Here is a 20,544-nt window from a genome sequence, read left to right as displayed (position 1 = left end):
AGAGGACATAACAGGAGAAAAATGCTAAGGAAGACAGAGAAGAACAGAGAGCATACTTGAAATTAAGGCTTCTCCACTATCCATGCTTTTAAAATAACTGTTCCATTTTGCCTTGGTTTGAGATGAGCATTTAGGAGGGGAAGGAAGAATAACAGACTTTTTAAAGCCAATTCTCAAGAATAATTTTAAAATCCCAATCTTTTAAAAAGTAACCAAATCATTATGAAGACAAATCCACTTTGAACAAATTAAATGCCAGCTTACATGGTGTAAAACATAATGTCTCTTGGAACGTCCAAAACATAGTTTCATTCTACTAGTGAGGATACCTGCAAGTTTGACAGGCTCAACCAATGCCATTAAAATGAAGTTTTGCCTACACGCCAATTCCTTTTAAAATTAAATTTCTACTAGTCTGGGACTGTGGAGGATCATTATTAATCACCGTGGCTGAAGCAGTCTCAAAGTGGACACATTCTCACCAGGACTGACTGCTCGTGATGACTGAGTAACAACCTAACCGGGGGTGCCAATGCCCCCTCCCAGGCCACCCTGTTTACATAAACCACACGCCTGGACCTTCCTCCTCTATATGCTGTCTTTAAACTACACAAATAATGTTTCTCCTGGCCTTTGCCAACTCCCTGGGGAAGTGCTATGAGGGAATGACATAATTTTTAGGGCAAATTTAGGGCTCTGAAGAGAAGTGTGGTGTGCCACTCTAAAGAAGCAGAGATAAAATATAAAACTGATTGTCATCCTTACTTTCACAGAGCATTCTAATATTCCAGATATAAAATGCTTCAATGAGTTCTTAGTTAAATGCCTTACTGATTTCCGAGTTTCTCTGTTTGTAAATGGTTGGTACTTGGCACATCTGTAAAATGAAGGGGTCTTTCGAAAATATTGCCAGGAAGATGACCTATTTTCCACTTTCTCTCTAGGCCGGTTCACATCACCAGATGATGCCGGATATGGCACAAATCCAGAGAAAACAATTTTTTCTTGGTCTTTCAGTGGCTGTTTACGAGTATACAACAAGTGCTTTATACCTGCAAGCTCATTAGATGGATGGGCCTTCCTTTGATTCCATTCTATAGTGTGTGTACTTCCATATGGCATTACATCCTCACCTCCTCCCATAGTGAACCCCAACTTCCAAACAAACATTTGTCAGGGACTATTTTGCATGAGATTGATTTTCTTTTCCACTGTGGCATCTGTTTATAAATGCATCCTACAAAAGGGAAGAACAACAGGTGCCTCACTTTTCCTTAACTCAGATTTGATACCAGGTAGTTATTCTCATTGGTTGAGGGTTTAGTATATCGATTTATTTTATGGAGTCCTCTTCTGAGGTATATGTGGTCTGCTTGGAAATCATAAAGATCTTACCCATTTACCTAATGCCCTACATGGACTCCCTTCTTTTTCTTTCCCCCGTAACTTGCTGGCAAGGACTGTTTAGATCATTCATATTCAGTGAATGCCCAAAATAAAATGAAGGAAAAAAATTTCAACTTTAAAATTGGACAAAAACATTGTAGGAAAAAAAAGAAGGAACCATTTTCTAGATAAACTTCATGCTCTGGTGTTGAAAGTTAAGGTCCACAAATCAAAAAGCAGTCATTTCTACAGAGCTAGGCTTTTCCACTGCTCTCTCAGTGAATCACGCTGTGGTTAGTTGAAAGTGCTGTTCACATAATAAATTAACCACCTCATTTCCTTCATCACCAAAATATACATAGCACCCCCATACAGATTTGTTTTAATAAAAGTAATAAAGCAAGCCCAGAGGTTATGGCTGTTATGACATAATCACACCTCTGAGATTTAAAAACACTCACTTGCACATCATGCCTCAAAAAGTCTTTGCAAGCCCCACTCCAATGAAACCTAACTGCACTCATACCCTCTGGCCCCCATTTATTCCAAATAAATAATGAAACAAAAGTCTTGTATATGTCAGGAGAAAATTCTCCCTTTCAATTATACATTTGAAAAGAAAATACATCTTTTTTAATAGTACTGTACAATAAACAGCTTGGGTAGCCTGATCTAGATTATTAAGGAAAATATATCACCAGATTTGAGTGCACAAAGAAGACAGCCAACTAGCCTACCATCTCACTCTTCTAAAGTTAGTTGTTCAAAAAGATAAACACTGCATATATTTCTTTTTGTGGAACTGAGAAACAATCTTCATTCTATGCAAATTAACTTTTCTTACCTGTAATATTTAAAATTATTGAGAAAAACCCAGAAAAAAAAATCTCTCATCAATATAATTTTTCCTCAATACAGACTTTTCCCCTTAGAATTCCCCTCTATGATCACCAGAAAGAAAGACACCATAACACAATCGTCTATAGCATAAGATAGATTTAGTGGAGAAATGTACCATGAGTGAACTCACAACATAATTTAATGAGGCCAGTTTTCCTGTCTGCATCACATTATAATCACTTCGCAGGCAGGGATCATTTCTTACCTAAATTCTATAAACCTCACATTCCTTTCTACAGGATCATGTGTTTAATACATACTGTCATTAAGATAATGATGATACCTTCCCCTTGAATTTAAAATGTCATATAATCTTACAAGTAATTAAACTTACCTGTGCTATTCTTAAAGACCATGATCAACACCCACCCCAACACACACATATAAAGGAATGAGTTAATCAATATTCCTAAATAATATCAGAAATTCAGAATACAGTTTTTAAATTCTCAGAAGTGACCCTCCTACACATTTTATTTCTCTTCCCAATTGCTATAATTATCTAACACAATCTTATATTTGGATTTTCAACAATCCTTTCTAAAATGAACATTACTATAACACAGTTTTTTGCACTGAGTAAAGAACTACATCCAAGGTTCTCTTAGATGCCAGTTATCTACATGTAATTATATACAAATATTTACCAAAACAGAAGTAATATCTACATGACGGTCAGAATTAAACATTTTTGGAATAATCTTATTCCACCATTTTTAGTCTATAGACTATCCATCCACATGCAACCAATATCAGAGCTATCTAGTATACTAAAAACTTCCTTAGGGTTTTGTGGCAAGCAAAGATAAAATTATTAAGAACTTCCATAAACTTACATTCTAATAGATAATTTCACTTTAAAGGAAAGATTCTATTCCAGTGAATTCCATTGCAACAAAGATTTTTCTTTGATAAATATATTACTCTGTATTAGTCACAGGTCCTTAGAAATACTGATTTAGTCACAATCAAAGAACATTCCTCTGTAAGTGCTCCCTCTGATCTGTCACTGTAAGAATTATTTCCGCAGAGAATAGAATATGCATTGTAGAGGGGAGAAAGGAATGAAGAGGTATGTGCTAAATTAAAGAACTCTAGTTCTTTCATCAATAGCAATCCTCCTTCATTTTCCACAGTCATTCTCACTCCAACTACATGGCTATTCTAAGGCTCTCTGCTTCTAAATTTGCAAACCGTTCTCCTGAAAAGATTCACTAAAAAAAAATTCTAGTAACTAACATTTCAGGTTTACCCAAGAAAAACTTTAAGTGAGAGGCTACAAAATTTGGTGTGTTCACAATAGAGTTAAAAAATAAAATAAATGAGCAACTATACTTATAATCTATCATTAATTTATTCAGCAAATACTTATTGAATATCCATTGTGTGCCAGGTCCTGGGAGCTGTGGATACAGAGGTGGAAATACTCTGACCTCATATAAGGGTTTACATTACATTCCACTAGAGGAGACAGACAGTAAACAAAAGAATAGTATGATTTCAGAAATTTAAAAAACTAGCTGTTCCTTTTTTTTTGGAGAGAAGGGGCATAAAACAGTAGGCTCCTACTTCACAGAGAAAATAAAACTATACAGGTAGGGGGGCAACCCTTCCCAGTCCTGCTCTCTTCCACCTCTTCCCAGCCACCCACACTCCAGGAGCTTCTCTCTTCTGAACTCTTGTCCATTTCCTTCCTTAGGCTGTTTGCTGGGCAAGCTGTGAGTGTCTTCAAGCATCCAGCTTCCTCCCTCTCCAGCATCTTCAACTTCTACTTCTACCTCCTTCCTATCAACACTTGAACACATTCAAATCCTGACCTCCTTAAAAAACATTCTTCTTTAAAGATTTGTATACACTTGTCTCTAAGTGCTTCCCTTTCATTCAGTTCTCAATCTACTTCTGACTTCTGTCTCCACCACTACAATGAAATTATTCTTGTTATGGCCACCATCAACATTTTGAAAATTAAACATGAAAGATACGTTTTCAGTTCTTATCCTACCTTTATCTTTGCAGTGTTTTATAATATTGATTTTTGCATGTTCAAACTCTCATCTCCCCTAAAATACTGGCATGTCCTGATTTTCCTCTTACATTACATATACTACAATGTGCATTCAAAGCACCTGGAAATCTTGTTAAAATCAGATTCTGATTGATTAGCTCTGGGGTGGGGCCCAAGAGGCTTTCGGTAAAGTCTCTTGCTACCCAAAGTGTAATCCACAGACCCACGGCATTGGTATTACCTGGGAATCTATTAGAAACGCAGATTCTCACGCCCCACCTTAGATCAAGTGAATGAGAATCTGTATTTTAACAAGATCTGGAAGGGTTTTATATGCACATTCAAGCTTGAGAAGCATTAGAGACCAGTGGTTCTCAAACTTTAGCCATTAAAGCACAGATTAAAGCACTCCATTAAAACACCCCACCCCCAGAATTCATGATCCTATAGGTCTGGGAAGGGAGTGCAAAGATTTGCATTTCTAACAAGTTCTCAGATGATACTGATGCTGCTGGTCTAGGGACCATACTTTAAGAACCAATGGTTCTCAACCCTGCCTGTACATTAGAAGCACCTGTGGAATTTTAAAAAGTTTGTTGATATCTGGGGCCCACACTCAAACCCATTAAACTAAAATCTCTGGGAATGTGGCCTAGGCTAGGTATTTTTAAAAGCTCCCCTGCTTAATCTGAAGGTTTCTAATTTAGATAATTTAAAAGCATGTGGTGAAAAGAAAATAGTATAGGATGAATGCTAGTCATATCATAATATAATATAAGGAACACCAAGCACCCACCAAACAACTTAAGAAATAAAATACTATAAATATAGTTGAAAATCCTGGTATATCCCTCCCAGTTCCCATTCTCCTCCCATTCCATGCACCACCCGAGGTAACCACTATCTTAAATTCTAGAACTTATTTCTATATTCTTACTATATATACAGTCATGGGCCACATAAGGACGTTTCAGTCAATGACAGACCACATATACACGGTGGTCCCATAAGATTAGTACCATATACTAGGTAGGTAGAACATTACTAGGTGTGTAGAACATCACTCTGCTGTTCGCACAATGTCAAAATCACCTCATGACACATTTCTCAGAACATATCCCCATCGTTAAGCAATGCATGACTGTATTGGTATTCATAAATAATGTGTAGTATTATTTTTCATATTTTAAATTTTAAACCAATCATATAACACTGTATATATTCTGCACCTTGCTTTCTCTCTTAATATTATGTCTTATGAGGTTTATCCATATTAATATAGGTAGCTCTAATTGGGTCATCTTCACTCCTATATAATATTCCACTGTCTTAGTATAGTACAGTTTATTTTTCTGTTTTCCAGATGATGGACATACTGTTTCCAAATTTTCACTACTATAATTAGTGCTTCAGTGAATTTTTTGTGTGTATCTTCTTGTGCATATGTGAGAGAATTTTTCAATGCTATATATCTAGCAACAGAACTGTTGAGTTGAAGAGAATCCCCATCTCCAACTTACTAATTTCCAATTGCTCTCCAAAGAGATTGTACCAATTTATACTCCTACAAGTAATGTACAAGATTGCCAGTGCTCCACATGGTTACTAAAATCCAAATTGTCAGACTAATTTTTGATAAGCTGAAAGGTTTCCCAAAGTGGCTTTAGTTTGCATTTCCCCAATTACTAGTGAGAGTGATAATTTTTTCTGTATCTTTATTGTTTCTTGGCATCTCTTCTTCTGTCAATGGCCTGTTCATAACCCTTGCCTATTTTTCTGTTGAATTATTTGTCTTTTTTTCTCTTGTAGGAAATCTTTATACATTCTGGGTCCTTTATGGGTTAAACATATTGCAAGTACCTTCTCCCTGTCTGTGGATTTTCTATATACTGTTTTCCGATTCAGAGACATTTTAGATTCTAATGCAGCAGAATTTATTAATCTTTTCCCTTATAGCAGTACTTTTAACGTCATGTGTAATTTTTTTCAATCATCCATGATAATTACTAGTTTTAAACACTGTGAAAATAAAGTTTTAGAAATCCTACTAGTTTGTGCTGATGTATGAAAACTAGAAGGTGAGCTTGAGTAGAAACTGAAATTGATCTGGTTTCACTGTCCAAGGTCAATGACACAAAGAGTAAGCAAACAAAAGATAAAAGAAATTAGATATTTCATTATTAATAATTTAAGGTATTATTGGTAAAAGGTTCTTCAAATCATACTAACATTTCACATTTCTTTTAAAGATAAGTAACGGTATTATACTAGGGTGTGTGTGTATACACATGGTTCATTACATTGTCGGTGATGTCTAAGAATCCAAAAAAACTAAAGCTAACACTTCAATGTAGGAAGCATAATCCATCCTGACGTGAAAAAAATACCCAGAATAGAAATTTTAAAACTTTAAGTTCAAGGAATAATTAGCAAATTCTAATATATGAGTTTAGTTGATACTCCCAGTCAAGGTCAATTACTTGTTTTTGTTCGGTTATGGGAAACAGTTCAGTTATGGTTACAAATGAACGAAATACTTGAATTGCAAGGCTAAGTTTGAATTTCATTCATAACATCCAGTAAAGCAGAGATTCAGGTATAGCCCCTATCCTAGGACTTATAGTTAAGGGACAAGATTATAAAAACATTTTGGTAAGGAACCTATCTGTGTGAAGGAATAATGACTTATTTTTAGAACAATTTCCTCTATGTTTCACCTTTGTATTTTATCTGTTTCAAAATATTGCTGTAGTATAGGGGACAAAAATCTAGGCAAAAGTCATCTAAGTGAATGTCCATAGGGCAGACTCTTTTCTATATCCCACTCTATTAATAATAACAAATAATTAAGGGATTAAAATGTTTAAAAGGATTTGGGCAAACAATACAGGACAGATGAGGAATCTTATTACCTTTTAGAGACATAAAGTAAAACTACATTTCATAATCCCTACATGTTACCTATAAAATAGTTTTAAACATAGTAATGTCACCACTGAGGAGTGATTTTTTTGTTTTTACCCAGAACTGACACTACAGAGGGGGTAGGGAAACAAAATACAAATTCCCACCTGTGAGGTTTTACCATGAAAAATTTCAGCTGGGAAGATGATTTTCCTTTTACAGTGACTCCTCATTAGCTATAATAATGAGGAATAAAGATGGCCTGGACATAGAAAATTCACTAAGTGTGCCAAAAACTCATTTTGGAAAACCATTTCATTCTTTAACAACATCAAATGATCTAACAGAAAGGCACAAAAGGAGGAAGAGGACTGTTCTGTCTTTCCTACTTTACTGTGCATGCTCATTAACAATTAGAGGTGTTAATGAGCATGTAAGTATCTAAAACATGGTCCAAAGAAGAAATAACCAGCAAGTAAATCCAACTTACTTAAGTTGTGCTCTCAGGATACGACAAGGCCAAGCTAAACCACCATTCCCCACGTCCCACAGTACTCAACAGAGCCAATCCTGCATCATCCTGCTCTCACCCTCGAGTGTTTTCTTGGGAGTAACACCAAGCCACTTTCCAGCAAAGTCTTTGGGGGTCAGTCAGGGATATGTTGTCATTTGACCACACTGGCTGCCTCTCTGTCCAGAAATAATGACAGGCATGTGTTTTTAAAATCAGCTCTCCCCCTTTTCTAAGACAAGGATTGGAGTGCTGTCTTTAGCATTTTAGCTGTCATTAAACCAAAAGAATTTTAGTTTCTATTGAAATAATAATATTATGGCTTCTATTATTTCATCTAACTATTTAACATTCTTTCTTTGAACAGCTTTCATTTTTAAAATCAGTGATGTTTGTCCAGCTACTCATATTTTAAATCAGAATAAATACAAGTATTAAATTATACCAAAAGCATTTAGAGGTCTCAACTAAAAAGAAATTCAGGGGTCGGCCCGGTGGCGTAGTGGTTAAGTTCATGCGCTCCCCTTCAGCGGCCCAGGGTTTGCGGTTTGGACCTACACACCGCTCATCAAGCCATGCTGTGGCAGTGTCCCATATACAAAATAGAGGAAAACTGGCACAGATGTTAGCTCAGGGCGAATCTTCCTCAAGCTAAAAGAGGAAGATTGGCAACAGATGTTAGCTCAGGGCCAATCTTCCTCACCAAAAAAAAAAGAAAGAAAGAAATTCAGTCCCACTCTGGTTGTATTGAAAGTCCATGTATTGTATCGAGGCTTAAAATTAAGTGGCCCATTGGCTGGGATATGGAAATGGATACATATTTTACAACAAATTTTTCCTAATACATATTCACTATAGAAAGTTTGAAAAGAAGTAAGAAAGAAGAAAATAAAAATCTCTAATGACACCAACAAAGATATAAATATCAGACTTGCTAGGTATTTTTTTTCCTTCAGTATAAATGCATATCTGTATTTTTTAAACACAAATTGGTTTTATTCTGTAGCAACAACTTTATTGCAATTTAAAAGTATTATGTCAAGAACAATTTCTCACGTCATTAAATCTTCCTTGAAAGCCTGAATGTTTAATGGTTGTATAATATTTCAACTGATGGATATACCATAATTCATTTAATTATTCTACTATTATAGTTGCTTCCAATATTTTGCTATAACAGCAAACTTGTATATAAATCTTATGAGTAGTTCCTATTACTGCCTTAGAAGAGATCCCTAAAGGGAGAACTACCAGGTCAAAGGGAGGCATTTTTTAAAAGCGCATCTTGACAGATATTTATTTGCTAGAAACAACAATTTACAATTTAGGTATGTGAATACTCCTTTCACTGTATCATTCTAACTTGCACAGATACTTTATTATTTTATTACAACTGGACTCAATTGTTAGCTTGAAATAATATCTACTCATTAATTTGGGTTTCTTTGATAAAGAGAGAAATTTATATTTTATCTATGGTAAATGGTATGCAGAAGCTTTTTATATATTTTATGTAAATGTTTTATACAAACTAACATAAAATTGTGTACAAATCAACAAGAAAACACCAAAACCTTAATAATAAAATATTATATAGTTACATACATATGGATTTGTGGCAAATAATTTCCCTAGTTTATCGTCTGGCTTTAAATTTATGTGTTAAATGACCTAGTAAATCCACTCCTAGTTATATATCCAAGAGGAATGAAAACACATATCATAAAAATTTATATGCAAATGTTCATGGTAGCATTATTCATTATAGCCCAAAAGCAGAAATAATCAAAATTTCCATCAATGGATGAATGGATATACAAAATGTGCTCTATATATACAATGGAATACTATTCACCCATAAAAAGGAATGAAATTCTGAAACATGTTACAGCATGGATGAACCTTGAAAACACTATACTAAGTGAAAGAAGCCACTCACAAAAGGCCACATTTTGTATGATTCCATTTATATGAAATATCCAAAATAGACAAACCTATAGAGGCAAAAAGTAATTAGTAATTGCCTAGGGCTGGGAAAGAAGTGGGCGATGGAGAGTGACTGCTAATGGATACAGGGTTTCTCTTTAGGGTGATGAAAATGTTCAAAAATTAGATTGTGGTAACAGTTTCACAACCCTGTGAATCTGAATAGTACTAAAAATCATTGACTTGTACACTTTAAGTGGGTGAATTTATGTATATATGCATGTATGTATGTATGGTATGTGATTATATCTCAATAAAACTGTTTTTAAAATGTATGTTTTAATATACTGCGGTCTACTAAGACTTCTATAAAAAAAGTGAATTTGTCTTCTGATTTTAGAAGTTTTTAACATTGCATATTTTCTGAAGCTATGTTGTTAGATAACAGAATGCTCAGGGCAATTATATCTTTTTGGGAGGCTGTATCTGTTAACAGGAAATATCTCTCTTGGATCTGTTTAATGTATTTTGCCTTAAATTCTATTTCCTCTGATAGTCACATTGCTATGATTTTCCTTTTCATTCATGTGGAATATTTTTCTCCAAATTTCTAATATTAAGCTTGCTTTTTTCTTTAGAACTACCTCTTGCACATATCTAGCTTAGAGCTACATTTTATTTTTAAAAGTCTGAGATTCTACAGGGCTGGTCTGGTTGCATAGTGGTTAAGTTCGTGTGCTCCGTTTTCGTGGTCTGGGGTTCGCAGGTTCGGATCCCGGGCGCAGACCTACACATGGCTCATCAAGCCATGCTGTGGCAGCATCCCACACACAAAACAGAAGAAGACTGGCACAGATGCTAGCTCAGGGACAATCTTCCTTACCAAAAAAAAAAAAAAAAAAAAAGTCTGAGATTCTATTTACAGGGAATTTAATCCATTCACCTTTACCTACTACCTATACTTATTCCTGTCATCACATATTTTATTTACTACACTTTCTTGTTTTCTTTTCTCTGCCTTCGATTGGAATAATAAACTTTTCATTTTTTTACTCTGATTTATATTAAATATCCTATTTGTGATTATTCTTCATATATTTCAGATTATGATTTTCTAACAAATTATAGAATTAATCTATATCTGAATCTTTTTCCTGAAAAAGAATCCTAATAATTTACCACTTTTTTTTTCTTCTACCCTTCCATGTTGAGCTGATCTGATCAGACTCATATATTTAAAGATTAACATTCTAGATAAAAAACTATGAGACTCAACTATACATTTTATTGTGTGTGTGTGTGTATTGTAAAGCTCTCCACTGTTTCCTTACCTCAGTACTGTTTCCTCAAGATGTGCCTTTCTCTTTTTTGTGCCCCCATTCCACCTCTTTTTTGGTCAGGAGTACTTCCATAAATAATTCTTTCAAAGAAGGTGACAGAGATACATTCTGAGAAATGTGTCATTAGGCGATTCTGTCATTGTGTGAACATCACAGAGTGTACTTACACACACCTAGGTGGTATAGCCTACTACACACCTTGGCTATATGGTACTAATCTTATGGGACCACTGTTGGATATGCGGTTCATCAGTGACCGAAATGTCCTTATGCGGTGCATGACTGGAAAAGGACTGACGTCAATTTGATTCTTTCCTTTGTAGATAAACTATGTTTGCTCTCTGGAAGCCTTTTCTCAGTTCCTCTTTATCACTAGCATTCTGAAATTTCACATGAAGGTACTTGAGTGTAGCTCTTTTGTTATTCTTTTATTCAGTATTCATTAGGCCTTTTCAAAAGATTTACCTGTCTTCAGTTTGGAGAAATTTCCTATTATTTCTGTGATTATAACTCTCATCCATTCTCTTTACTTACTTGAATCCTCTATGAAATGAATGTTAAAGCTTTAGAATATCCTCTACATCATCTGGCTTTTTGTTCATGCTTTGCACCTTTTTTCAGCTGAAAACTACATTCTACAGAATCTCTTAGCTCAATCTTCCAATTCATTAATTTGCTTTTAGCTGTATCCACTCTATTTAGCCCAGTTGTGGGGTTTTTTCTTTTGTCAAGCATATTTTCTTGTTTTTTTTTTTGTGTGAGGAGGACCAGTCCTGAGCTAACATTCAATGCCAATGCTCCTCTTTTTGGCTGAGGAAGACTGGCCCTGGGCTAACATCTGTGCCCATCTTCCTCGACTTTATATGGAACGCTACCACAGCATGGCTTAACAAGCGGTGCATTGATGCACACCCGGGATCCGAACCGGCGAACCCTGGGCCACCGCAGCGGAGCACGTGCACTTGACCGCTTGTGCCACCGGGCCGGCCCCAACAAGCATATATTTTAATTCTAAGATTGGTTTAATTTCATTCTATCCCATGTTTGTTTTATAAATGCAATAACCTCTCATCTCTCTGTGAATATTAATTTTACTTATTTCAAAGTCTGTTGCCTATTCATTGTTTCATTGTTATTTTTTACTTATTTAAGTTTGGCGCTTCATTTTTCTATCATAAGTTTTCCTCAAATGTTTAGTGATTCTTGGTAGCAAGATCATTTCAGAGTCCCTATTTGTCTGTGTATGCTGTTTTTGTTTGCCATCATCTGCCTCCAGCGACAATGTGGAAAATGTGGGATATCTTCCCAAGTGTCAGGTATATGTTGGGAGTTTGTCTTTCCAGGATAAGGCTCCTTGAGCTTCCTGACAATCAAAGGCTACTTGAGGGATGTCCCAGCCTCTCTGGCCTCTGGGTTATACTCAGTGCTTTAACTTGGATTCACAGTATATCGGGGGAGGGGGTGACTATGGGCTTAGCCACTCTATATGCACCTCCTTATCTAATACTACAGGCCCCCTCCCCACTACTTGAATATGGCTCTGGTTTGAGAACACTACTGGTCTGTATATTTTGAACTATGGCTCCACCAGCTTTTATTTTCCTGGGGATGTGATTCCTCATGTTTAGTATCTTTCAGGAATTCCTGAAATTTCCATTCACTGATGGGACTCTTCCTTGTTTTCCCAGGGTATTATTAATGTATTCATATAAGTGTGTGTTTATACAGGTACACATATGTATGTACAGCTTTTCTGTCATCTTACGGAATTTGGAGTTGTGGATACGCCAGTGGGGGTGGTAATGCGTTAAAGAATATCATGAGCTCAGCGTCCACCTTGATCACTTTCTCAGTGTCATTATTTGCTAAAAAGTTCATATTCCAATGTTAATATGGCTATTTCTCTAAATCTCAGACTTGCATATCCAACTTCTATTTGACACCTTTTCTTGGATTTCTTACAGGCATCTCAAACTCAACATGCCCAAACCTAAATTACTAAACTATCCCCACCAAATCTACTCTAATCAGGCATCATCCACACACCAGGACCCTTGGAGTAAATTCTTGACAACTCCCTTTCCCTCACTTACCACCAAGTAGTCCCTACAAAATAGATTTAACTTCTTTCCATTTCTACTGCCATTAACTTTGTCCAAGCCACCATCATCTCTCACTTGGGCTAGTGGAATAGCCTCTGAATTGGTCTTACTGCTTCTCCTCTTCCCCTCTATGTCAGTCTCCCCAGAGTAGCCAGAGTTAATGTTTATAAGTAAAAATATCACATCATTCGCTTGCTTAAAACTCTTTCATTACTTCTCACTGCTGCTGGAATGAATTCCAAACTCTTTCATGTTAAACACTATCTCTGAAGAACCCGGAGGCTAGGTCCATGCTATTTACTTAAAGACCTCTTTGATGCCAATAGCTTATTAGCCTGCCTGGGTTCTCTAAGTCTGACTTTCTCTTTTCTTTGTTCTACCACCTTGCTGAGGTATTCCATAACTTCATCTTGAATTAATATAGCTACAATTCCTCTTAACTACAATGCCTATATCATAAAACTGCTATAATCATACTCTTTAGATACTAGGCATTTCTATCTATCTAGAGCTAGATCAGTCCCTTCACCAACTATCCTTGCCAAATGAACAAGTCCAGTTAAAGGTCTGGATGCCTCTTAGTCTAACTTGTTTTAAAATGGTAATATTCCCAGTTAAGTCCCAATATGTGACAGATTAGTCCAGGATTTGTGTGTGATCCTGGGTAAAAATCCTAACTACTTGAGGACACAGCTTCTCTTTCTGTCACATGAGGGGGTAGGGTTGTACGATTTCTAAGGTCTCTTCCATTTCTAGTGCTCACAGATTCCATGACCTAACATAATATTTCTTTAGAGAAAGTGTAGTATCCATCACTCAAATCCCATGAAAATTATGCAGAGGGTAATATTCTGTTTCAGGTTTAAGAAGGACTTGCACCAAAGAGGAAAATAATTCAACTTGAGGTTTCTGGAGACAACTTAAGCCACCACAGATTCACTTTGCCAAGATTTAGTGATGTCCTCAATTGCCCAACGAACACACACAACCTCAAGAATTGAAAATATAGTAACCAACAACAACCAGCACTATTACTACTATTACTACTACACAGTAACAATAATTGAAAAGTTTTAGCTCATACCAAGTAATGACCAAAAACTAACTATAATAATCAAACAGGAATGGAAAACAGAAAAAAAAAAAATAAGGCATAGTAGGTAGCAAAGGCTTCTTCCTGAAAGATCAATAAAGATCAATAGTTCATACTGGTTTACACAAAAAGCCAATATATCCCCCTTATTCCATATCCCCTCCATTTCTATAATAATGTAGAAAGGAAAGGCTCTCCAGATTAAGTTACTAGTCTGATCTAATGTTTTAATAGTCTTTAAATCTGACTACAGTCAATTCTAAGTCTCGATCAAAACCGTAAAGACAAGGAAAAAAAAAAAAGATTCCCTCCTTCCCCAATAACTTATAACTCCTAACTATCTTCCTACAAACTGTATAACCTTTGAAAATGGGAATCTATTCCCACTGACACTTAATTACTATGTCAAGTTTGGGGACTACTCTTTGTATTGATGGATTTCATAAATTAAATGATCCACATTGCTTTACCTGATACATTCCAACTCCAATGTGCTTTGGCTCAATTTTTACCAGCTCGGCTAATGGATCTTGTACACGCCTTGCTATGGAAACTGAAAAAACAGAATCAGAAAACAAGTATGGCTTAATGTGAAAAGCAGTATCCAGATAATTATATATGTTAGTTTCTCATAATGCAAGTATTTAATTACATCCTGCTTCATCCCCCCACAAAAAAACCAACGATTTAACTAAGTTTCAAAGTTCCCTTTGTTTCACACAAAATTTCAGGATTAATTATGTTACCAGAATCCCTAGGCATTTCTGAGTACAAATAAATTGAAAGGGTTATACATTTGGAAAAACAAATAAAACACTTAGTTGCTATACTTAGAACACAATTACCTCTTCATTCTTTAAATACAGCATAGTAGCATTCCTCACACTTTAAAGAACAAGTAGATATTTGTTTTACTTTTAAATAATCCTGCATTATTATAAATATGACATACATTTATAGGTCAAATATGTTTATTAGGACTAGATCCTAATAATGATGAGTAAATGACGAAATCATATCTTATTGCAGCCAGAGACCAAGTCTAGTCTAGTGAGTACACTTGTATTGCCTTGAATATGATTGCAAGATTACCCCGTAAAGTGATCTGAATCCCAACTACTTGTCTCCTAATACACACAGTCCTAATCACATCCCTTTCTTGACCATCACGATCCACATTCAAGAGACTTGAGAGTTGATGTCAAACATGCTTTTATTTGTGTGACGATTTTACTTGGTCATCATTTATCGTCATCATTTTTTTAACCAAATGCTAACAAACTTTCATATCTAATTTAGCTTATAAGATAGATTTAGCTAGAGAAAAGAAATTTAATATGAATCTTAAGGACACTTCTAAAGGCAGTTCTTTTCTTTTCCATGTGGCATAGTTACATTGAGTCCTTACATATGAACAGCTTTCATTTTATAAACACATGAATGCTAGTCAGTGTCACCTACTCATATGGAAGGTTGGATGAAATATAAATTCATTAAGTGAAAACATTAAGGCCATCAACATGAAAACAAGACCATGCCTGTTTTCATGTTAAACTGTCCAAAGTCTGGCAACAGAAGCCACCTCTTACAAGTGACTATCAGATTCCCCAGTCACTGATTTGTACCACCTCTCATCAGAGATAAGATCCACTGTGAACACCAAGTTCACTGGACGGTCACTCAAGTCTTTTTCATATCTTTTATTATTACTTCTAACATACCGTGACAATGGCAGCTTGCAAAGCAAGCTCAGAGAGCAATAAGCTGGTGTCACACATTTTGCCTATTTCTTCCACAGAGGAGATGGGGATTCTAGAAGGCCTTCACATACACCTTTCTTTCCAAACTTCACAAAAGGTTAATTAGTGCAAGCATTGCAGGTTATAGGAGAAATGCTTTCATCTAATAAGCACATTTATAATTACACATTGAAAATATAGCCACCAGAGAAACACCTGAAATTACCTAAAAGCAAATATTATTTCTTTATTCTAGCCTTTAAAGATATAATGCAACAAGAATAATTTTCAAACACATACATACATTGCCAAAATACTTTCCGATAAAAAAACAACAGCAACAACCCACAACAGTAAACCAAGTTAAAGATATAGGCATCAGAACATTAACTGTGTAGGAAGGCAGTATTAGAAATTCAACAAAAGGATATCAATAATAGGTAAATCTCTCAAATTTTCCCCTTCAGGAAAACCCACAGTACGAAAACCTAAACGTTGAAACTGGTTAGAACAGTTGTATAATTTGATAAGTGTGGGTAGATTCCCATATTTAAAAATTTCTGAAATACACAAAAGGATTTTAAACTAATTTCTACCTGGTTCCCTTCTAACTGGTTCACAGTTAGTGTCTCCTTTGTTCATCCTAATATTGCTAAATGCAGCAACAATGGATTGGAAATGATGGTTTCTAGGTGACATATTAATTCTACAATAAGTCCTAAGAGTCTCTGGAGTTACAGCATCCCTAATAAACAACCTCAAAATAGATCCTAGTATTTCTAAAATTGGTATTTCCCTTTCAGATGCTGTTCACTCTATACAGCATAAAAACCCAAGTATGGAAGAGATGGGAAGCAGGAGGAGGGAGGGAGATGAACACTGTTTAAAGAATTCAAAAAGTAGTATGTCTAAGTTTTGGGGAAAAGATGGTGCTGTTTTCCTGCTGGCAGGATAACCAAAAAAAGAGTTATTTAGTAGACTGTAATAATGCATACCTGTAGGTTGAGACTGATCAGGCTGACAACAGATTCCTGAAAGTAAGAGATAGATAGGCAGTTCAGGCAAAGGGAGTTTAGTTGATTGCTCATGAAGAGAATGAAGAGAGAGAAAGAGTCATGGCCCAAAACTTAGGGCACATTCACATTTTGAAATAGAAAAGAGAAGGGCGAAACGGTGAAAAAGGCAGAGAATAAATGGTGAGGAAAGCATAGTAATAGAAGTAAAAAAGACTTCTGGAAAATGTTAAACATAGAGTTACCATATGTCCCCAAATTTTTACTCCTAGGTACATACTCAAGAGAAATGAAAACATATGTCCACATAAAATGTTGGACATGAATGTTCATAGCAGCATTATTCATAACACCAAAAAAGTGAAAAAAAAAAAACCCAAAGGTCCATCAAATGATGAATAGATGAACAAAATGCGGTATACCCATACAATGGAAAATTATTTGCTAATAAAAAGGAAAGGAATAAAGTACCGATACATGCTACAACATGGATGAACCTTGAAAACATTATGCTAAGTGAAAGAAGCCAGTCACAAAAGACCACATATTGTAGTGATTCCATTTATATGAAATGTCCAGAATAGGCAAATCCACATACACAGAAAGTAGATTAGTGTTTGCCAAGGGTTAGGTGGGAAGAAGGCAAGGCGGACTGACTTCTATTTGGGGTGATGAAAATGTTCTAAAATTGAATAGTGGCAGTGGTTGCACAATTCTGACTATACTAAAAAACACTGACTTATATACTTTAAAAGGGTAAATTTTGTCCTAAATAAATTATATCTCAATGAAGCTCTGTTATCTATTTTTTAAATGCAGTATGTCCAAATCTATGCTAAAAACTATTTTGCCCACATATGATGTCAATATTTCTCTGTATCACTGGTACTATTCACCATTGTTCAGGAAATTCTAGTCAATGCAACTGGACAAGAAAGAAGGTATAATTACCGAAAAGACAGAAACTAGACTATTATTATTACTTGCAGATGATGACTGTCTACTTGAAAAAACCCAAACAAGTCAACTGAAAAAATATCAGAACTAATAAGATTTCAATCAATTGGCTGGTTTTAAGACACTCAGACAAAAACTGATGCTCTACCATATGACATCAACAATCAATAAGAAAATATCATGGAGGAGAGTCCATTCACTATACATGTGCGCACGTAAGTGTGTGTGTATGTATTGCCTGTGAGTGATAAAAATGAAATGTGGAGAACCTGGGTGAAGATACAAATTTAACAGAATTTCACTTTATATTCTATAGAATTTTAAAAATATTAATTAAATGGCTCTAAAATTATTATGAAAAGAAGAAATGTGTAAGAAAAGTATAATTTAAAAAAAGATTAAAGCAAGTTATATTACAAGCCACAGTAATTGAGACAGTCTTGCATTGTGGCAGACCAGATAAACCAATGAAAAGAGGACAAAAGGTATGTTTAGGAATTTAATTTTTTTTTTTTTTTTTTTTTTTTTTTTTGTGAGGAGATCAGCCCTGAGCTAACATCCGCCAATCCTCCTCTTTTTTCGCTGAGGAAGACGGCCCTGGGCTAACATCGGTGCCCATCTTCCTCCACTTTATATGGGACGCCGCCACAGCATGGCTTACCAAGCAGTGCGTCGGTGCGCGCCCGGGATCCGAACCAGCGAACCCCGGGCCGCCGCGGCGGAGCGCGCGCACTTAACCGCTTGCGCCACCGGGCCGGCCCCAGGAATTTAATTTTTAATAAATGGTAATTTGCTAAATGGTAATGTAACTCAACATGTAAAGGAAGACAATTAATAAGTGATATTGAGACAAAAAGTTAAGCACTAGAGAAAAAAATTATGTTACATACTCCAAAAGGAGGGGAGGGGAGCCCAGATCGAGTGAAGATTACCACCCTAAAAGGTAAGCAACCAGGCTACCTCATAGAGTTAAGCAGGTTGTACAGTGCACAACCTGCACAGCCACAGGCAGTAGTAGCCTTGAAAGCAACATTCCCCCTCAACTCATAATGTGTCTTACATCCAAAGAATAAAAAGAGTTCTACAGATTTTGGTGTTCAGTTCTATGAAATCTTTAGAATCCTAAAGCTTCTGGAGCAAATAAACGTATTGCTTAAGACTGTACTAAACTGTGCTATCTTTAAAATTTGCCTTATTCTGTTACCTAAGAATATCAAAGTGAAAATTTTTATTTTTAAAGTCCAATACTCACCTCATTATATCCTTCCCCTTGACGTTAGATAGAAACAAAGATAAGTAAAACTTCCCCATACTGTCTTTTTTCATTTACAACTCTAAAGTAGAATTTTTTTTCACTATAAAGCTTATTAAAATGTAGCTTTAATAGATGATGCGAATCTATTATAATCTTGATCCTCTAATTAATAATTACACTTTTGAACAAGAAGCTGACAAATCTACTGACCTGATAAAAATATTCTCTCTCTTGATTGTGGTGGTAGTGGTTGTGGTTACTCAACTAGTTTAAGCTTTTCAAAATTCAGCAATGGTGTACCTAAAAACGGTGAATTTTACTGTATGTAAATGTATCTTTAAATGAATGAAATGTCTTTTATTTCTCTAAGGATATCAGATTTTTTCTTTATTCTTCTTCCTTCTATATAGTCTCTATTTTCTCCAAGAATCTCTCCCCCCGCCCCCCACCCACCATGTATTTTGGCGTCTGTCTTTCATAATGTAAGTTTTCCTTACTTGTTAGGTGATCCTTGACTGTCCACCAGGGGCAGGGTACTAAAAAGATGACTGTAAGTGCTTTGCTTAAAGGCGACGTCTGTCAACTGTGGGCTTTACTATAGGGTGATTTGGCCATTTCTTTGTGGATTCTCTTATCTCAGTTACTTTAGGTGTTTTCTCTTGTGTTGGTCAGAATCCCCTAATTCCCTGCATGGAAGATTTAGTCCTCTTTAAGGTCTCTACAACAGCATGTAAATAATTTTTTGATCCCTCTTTTTTCAGTAGGTATTTCGACTCCCATTTATAACCTGTGTCCTCCAGAGTAGAGACTTTCTGTCTAACCCTCTCCAGAGAACAAATCGCCAGTCCTCTGCAAGAGTGAAAGGAGGACAGTTACTCTACTCTGCAGAATGGGAGGTTTAACTGTTTTCTTTTTTTTTAATTGATGTGAAATTCATATAATATAAAATTAACTATTTAAAGTGTACAATTCAGTGGTATTTAGTACACTTATACGTTGTATGAACTACCACCTCCATCAAGTTTCAAAACATTTTAAATACCCTAAAAGAAAACCTTGTACCCATTAAGCAGTCCTTCTCCATCCCCTCCTCTCCCTGGTCCCTGGCAACCACCAATTGGCTTTCTGTCTCTACAGATTTGCCTATTCCGGACATTTCATATAAAAGTAATCATATAATATGTGACATTTTGTGTTTGGCTTCTTTCACTTGGCATGTTTTCAAGGTTCATCATTTATAGCATATATCAGTACTTCATTCTTTTTTATGGCTGAAAATAATATTCCATTGTGTGGATATACCACATTTTGTTTATCCATTCATCTGCTGATCGACATTTGGGTTGTTTCCAGCTTTGGGGTATTGTGAATAGTGCTGCTTTCAGTATTTGTGTACACATATTTGCTTGAGTA

At 35.7% G+C, this 20,544-nt stretch overlaps 1 protein-coding gene across 3 annotated transcripts in view; it reads right to left on the bottom strand.

Moving 5' to 3' along the window:
- SRBD1 (S1 RNA binding domain 1) overlaps positions 1 to 20,544 on the bottom strand; it is a 214,165-nt gene that overhangs the window by 67,951 nt on the left and 125,670 nt on the right. For all 3 annotated transcript variants that reach the window (XM_058551313.1, XM_058551314.1, XM_058551315.1), the window contains exon 16: positions 14,638 to 14,720. In XM_058551313.1, coding sequence (XP_058407296.1) covers positions 14,638 to 14,720 — 83 coding nt within the window. The remainder of the gene's footprint in view (positions 1 to 14,637; positions 14,721 to 20,544) is intronic.

The sequence above is a fragment of the Diceros bicornis genome, chromosome 12, assembly GCF_020826845.1.
Source record: "Diceros bicornis minor isolate mBicDic1 chromosome 12, mDicBic1.mat.cur, whole genome shotgun sequence".
In the NCBI taxonomy this organism is placed as follows: Eukaryota; Metazoa; Chordata; class Mammalia; order Perissodactyla; family Rhinocerotidae; genus Diceros; species Diceros bicornis.
The sequence above is the reverse complement of the archived record's forward strand: the minus strand, read 5'-3'. Positions and strand labels throughout refer to the sequence as shown.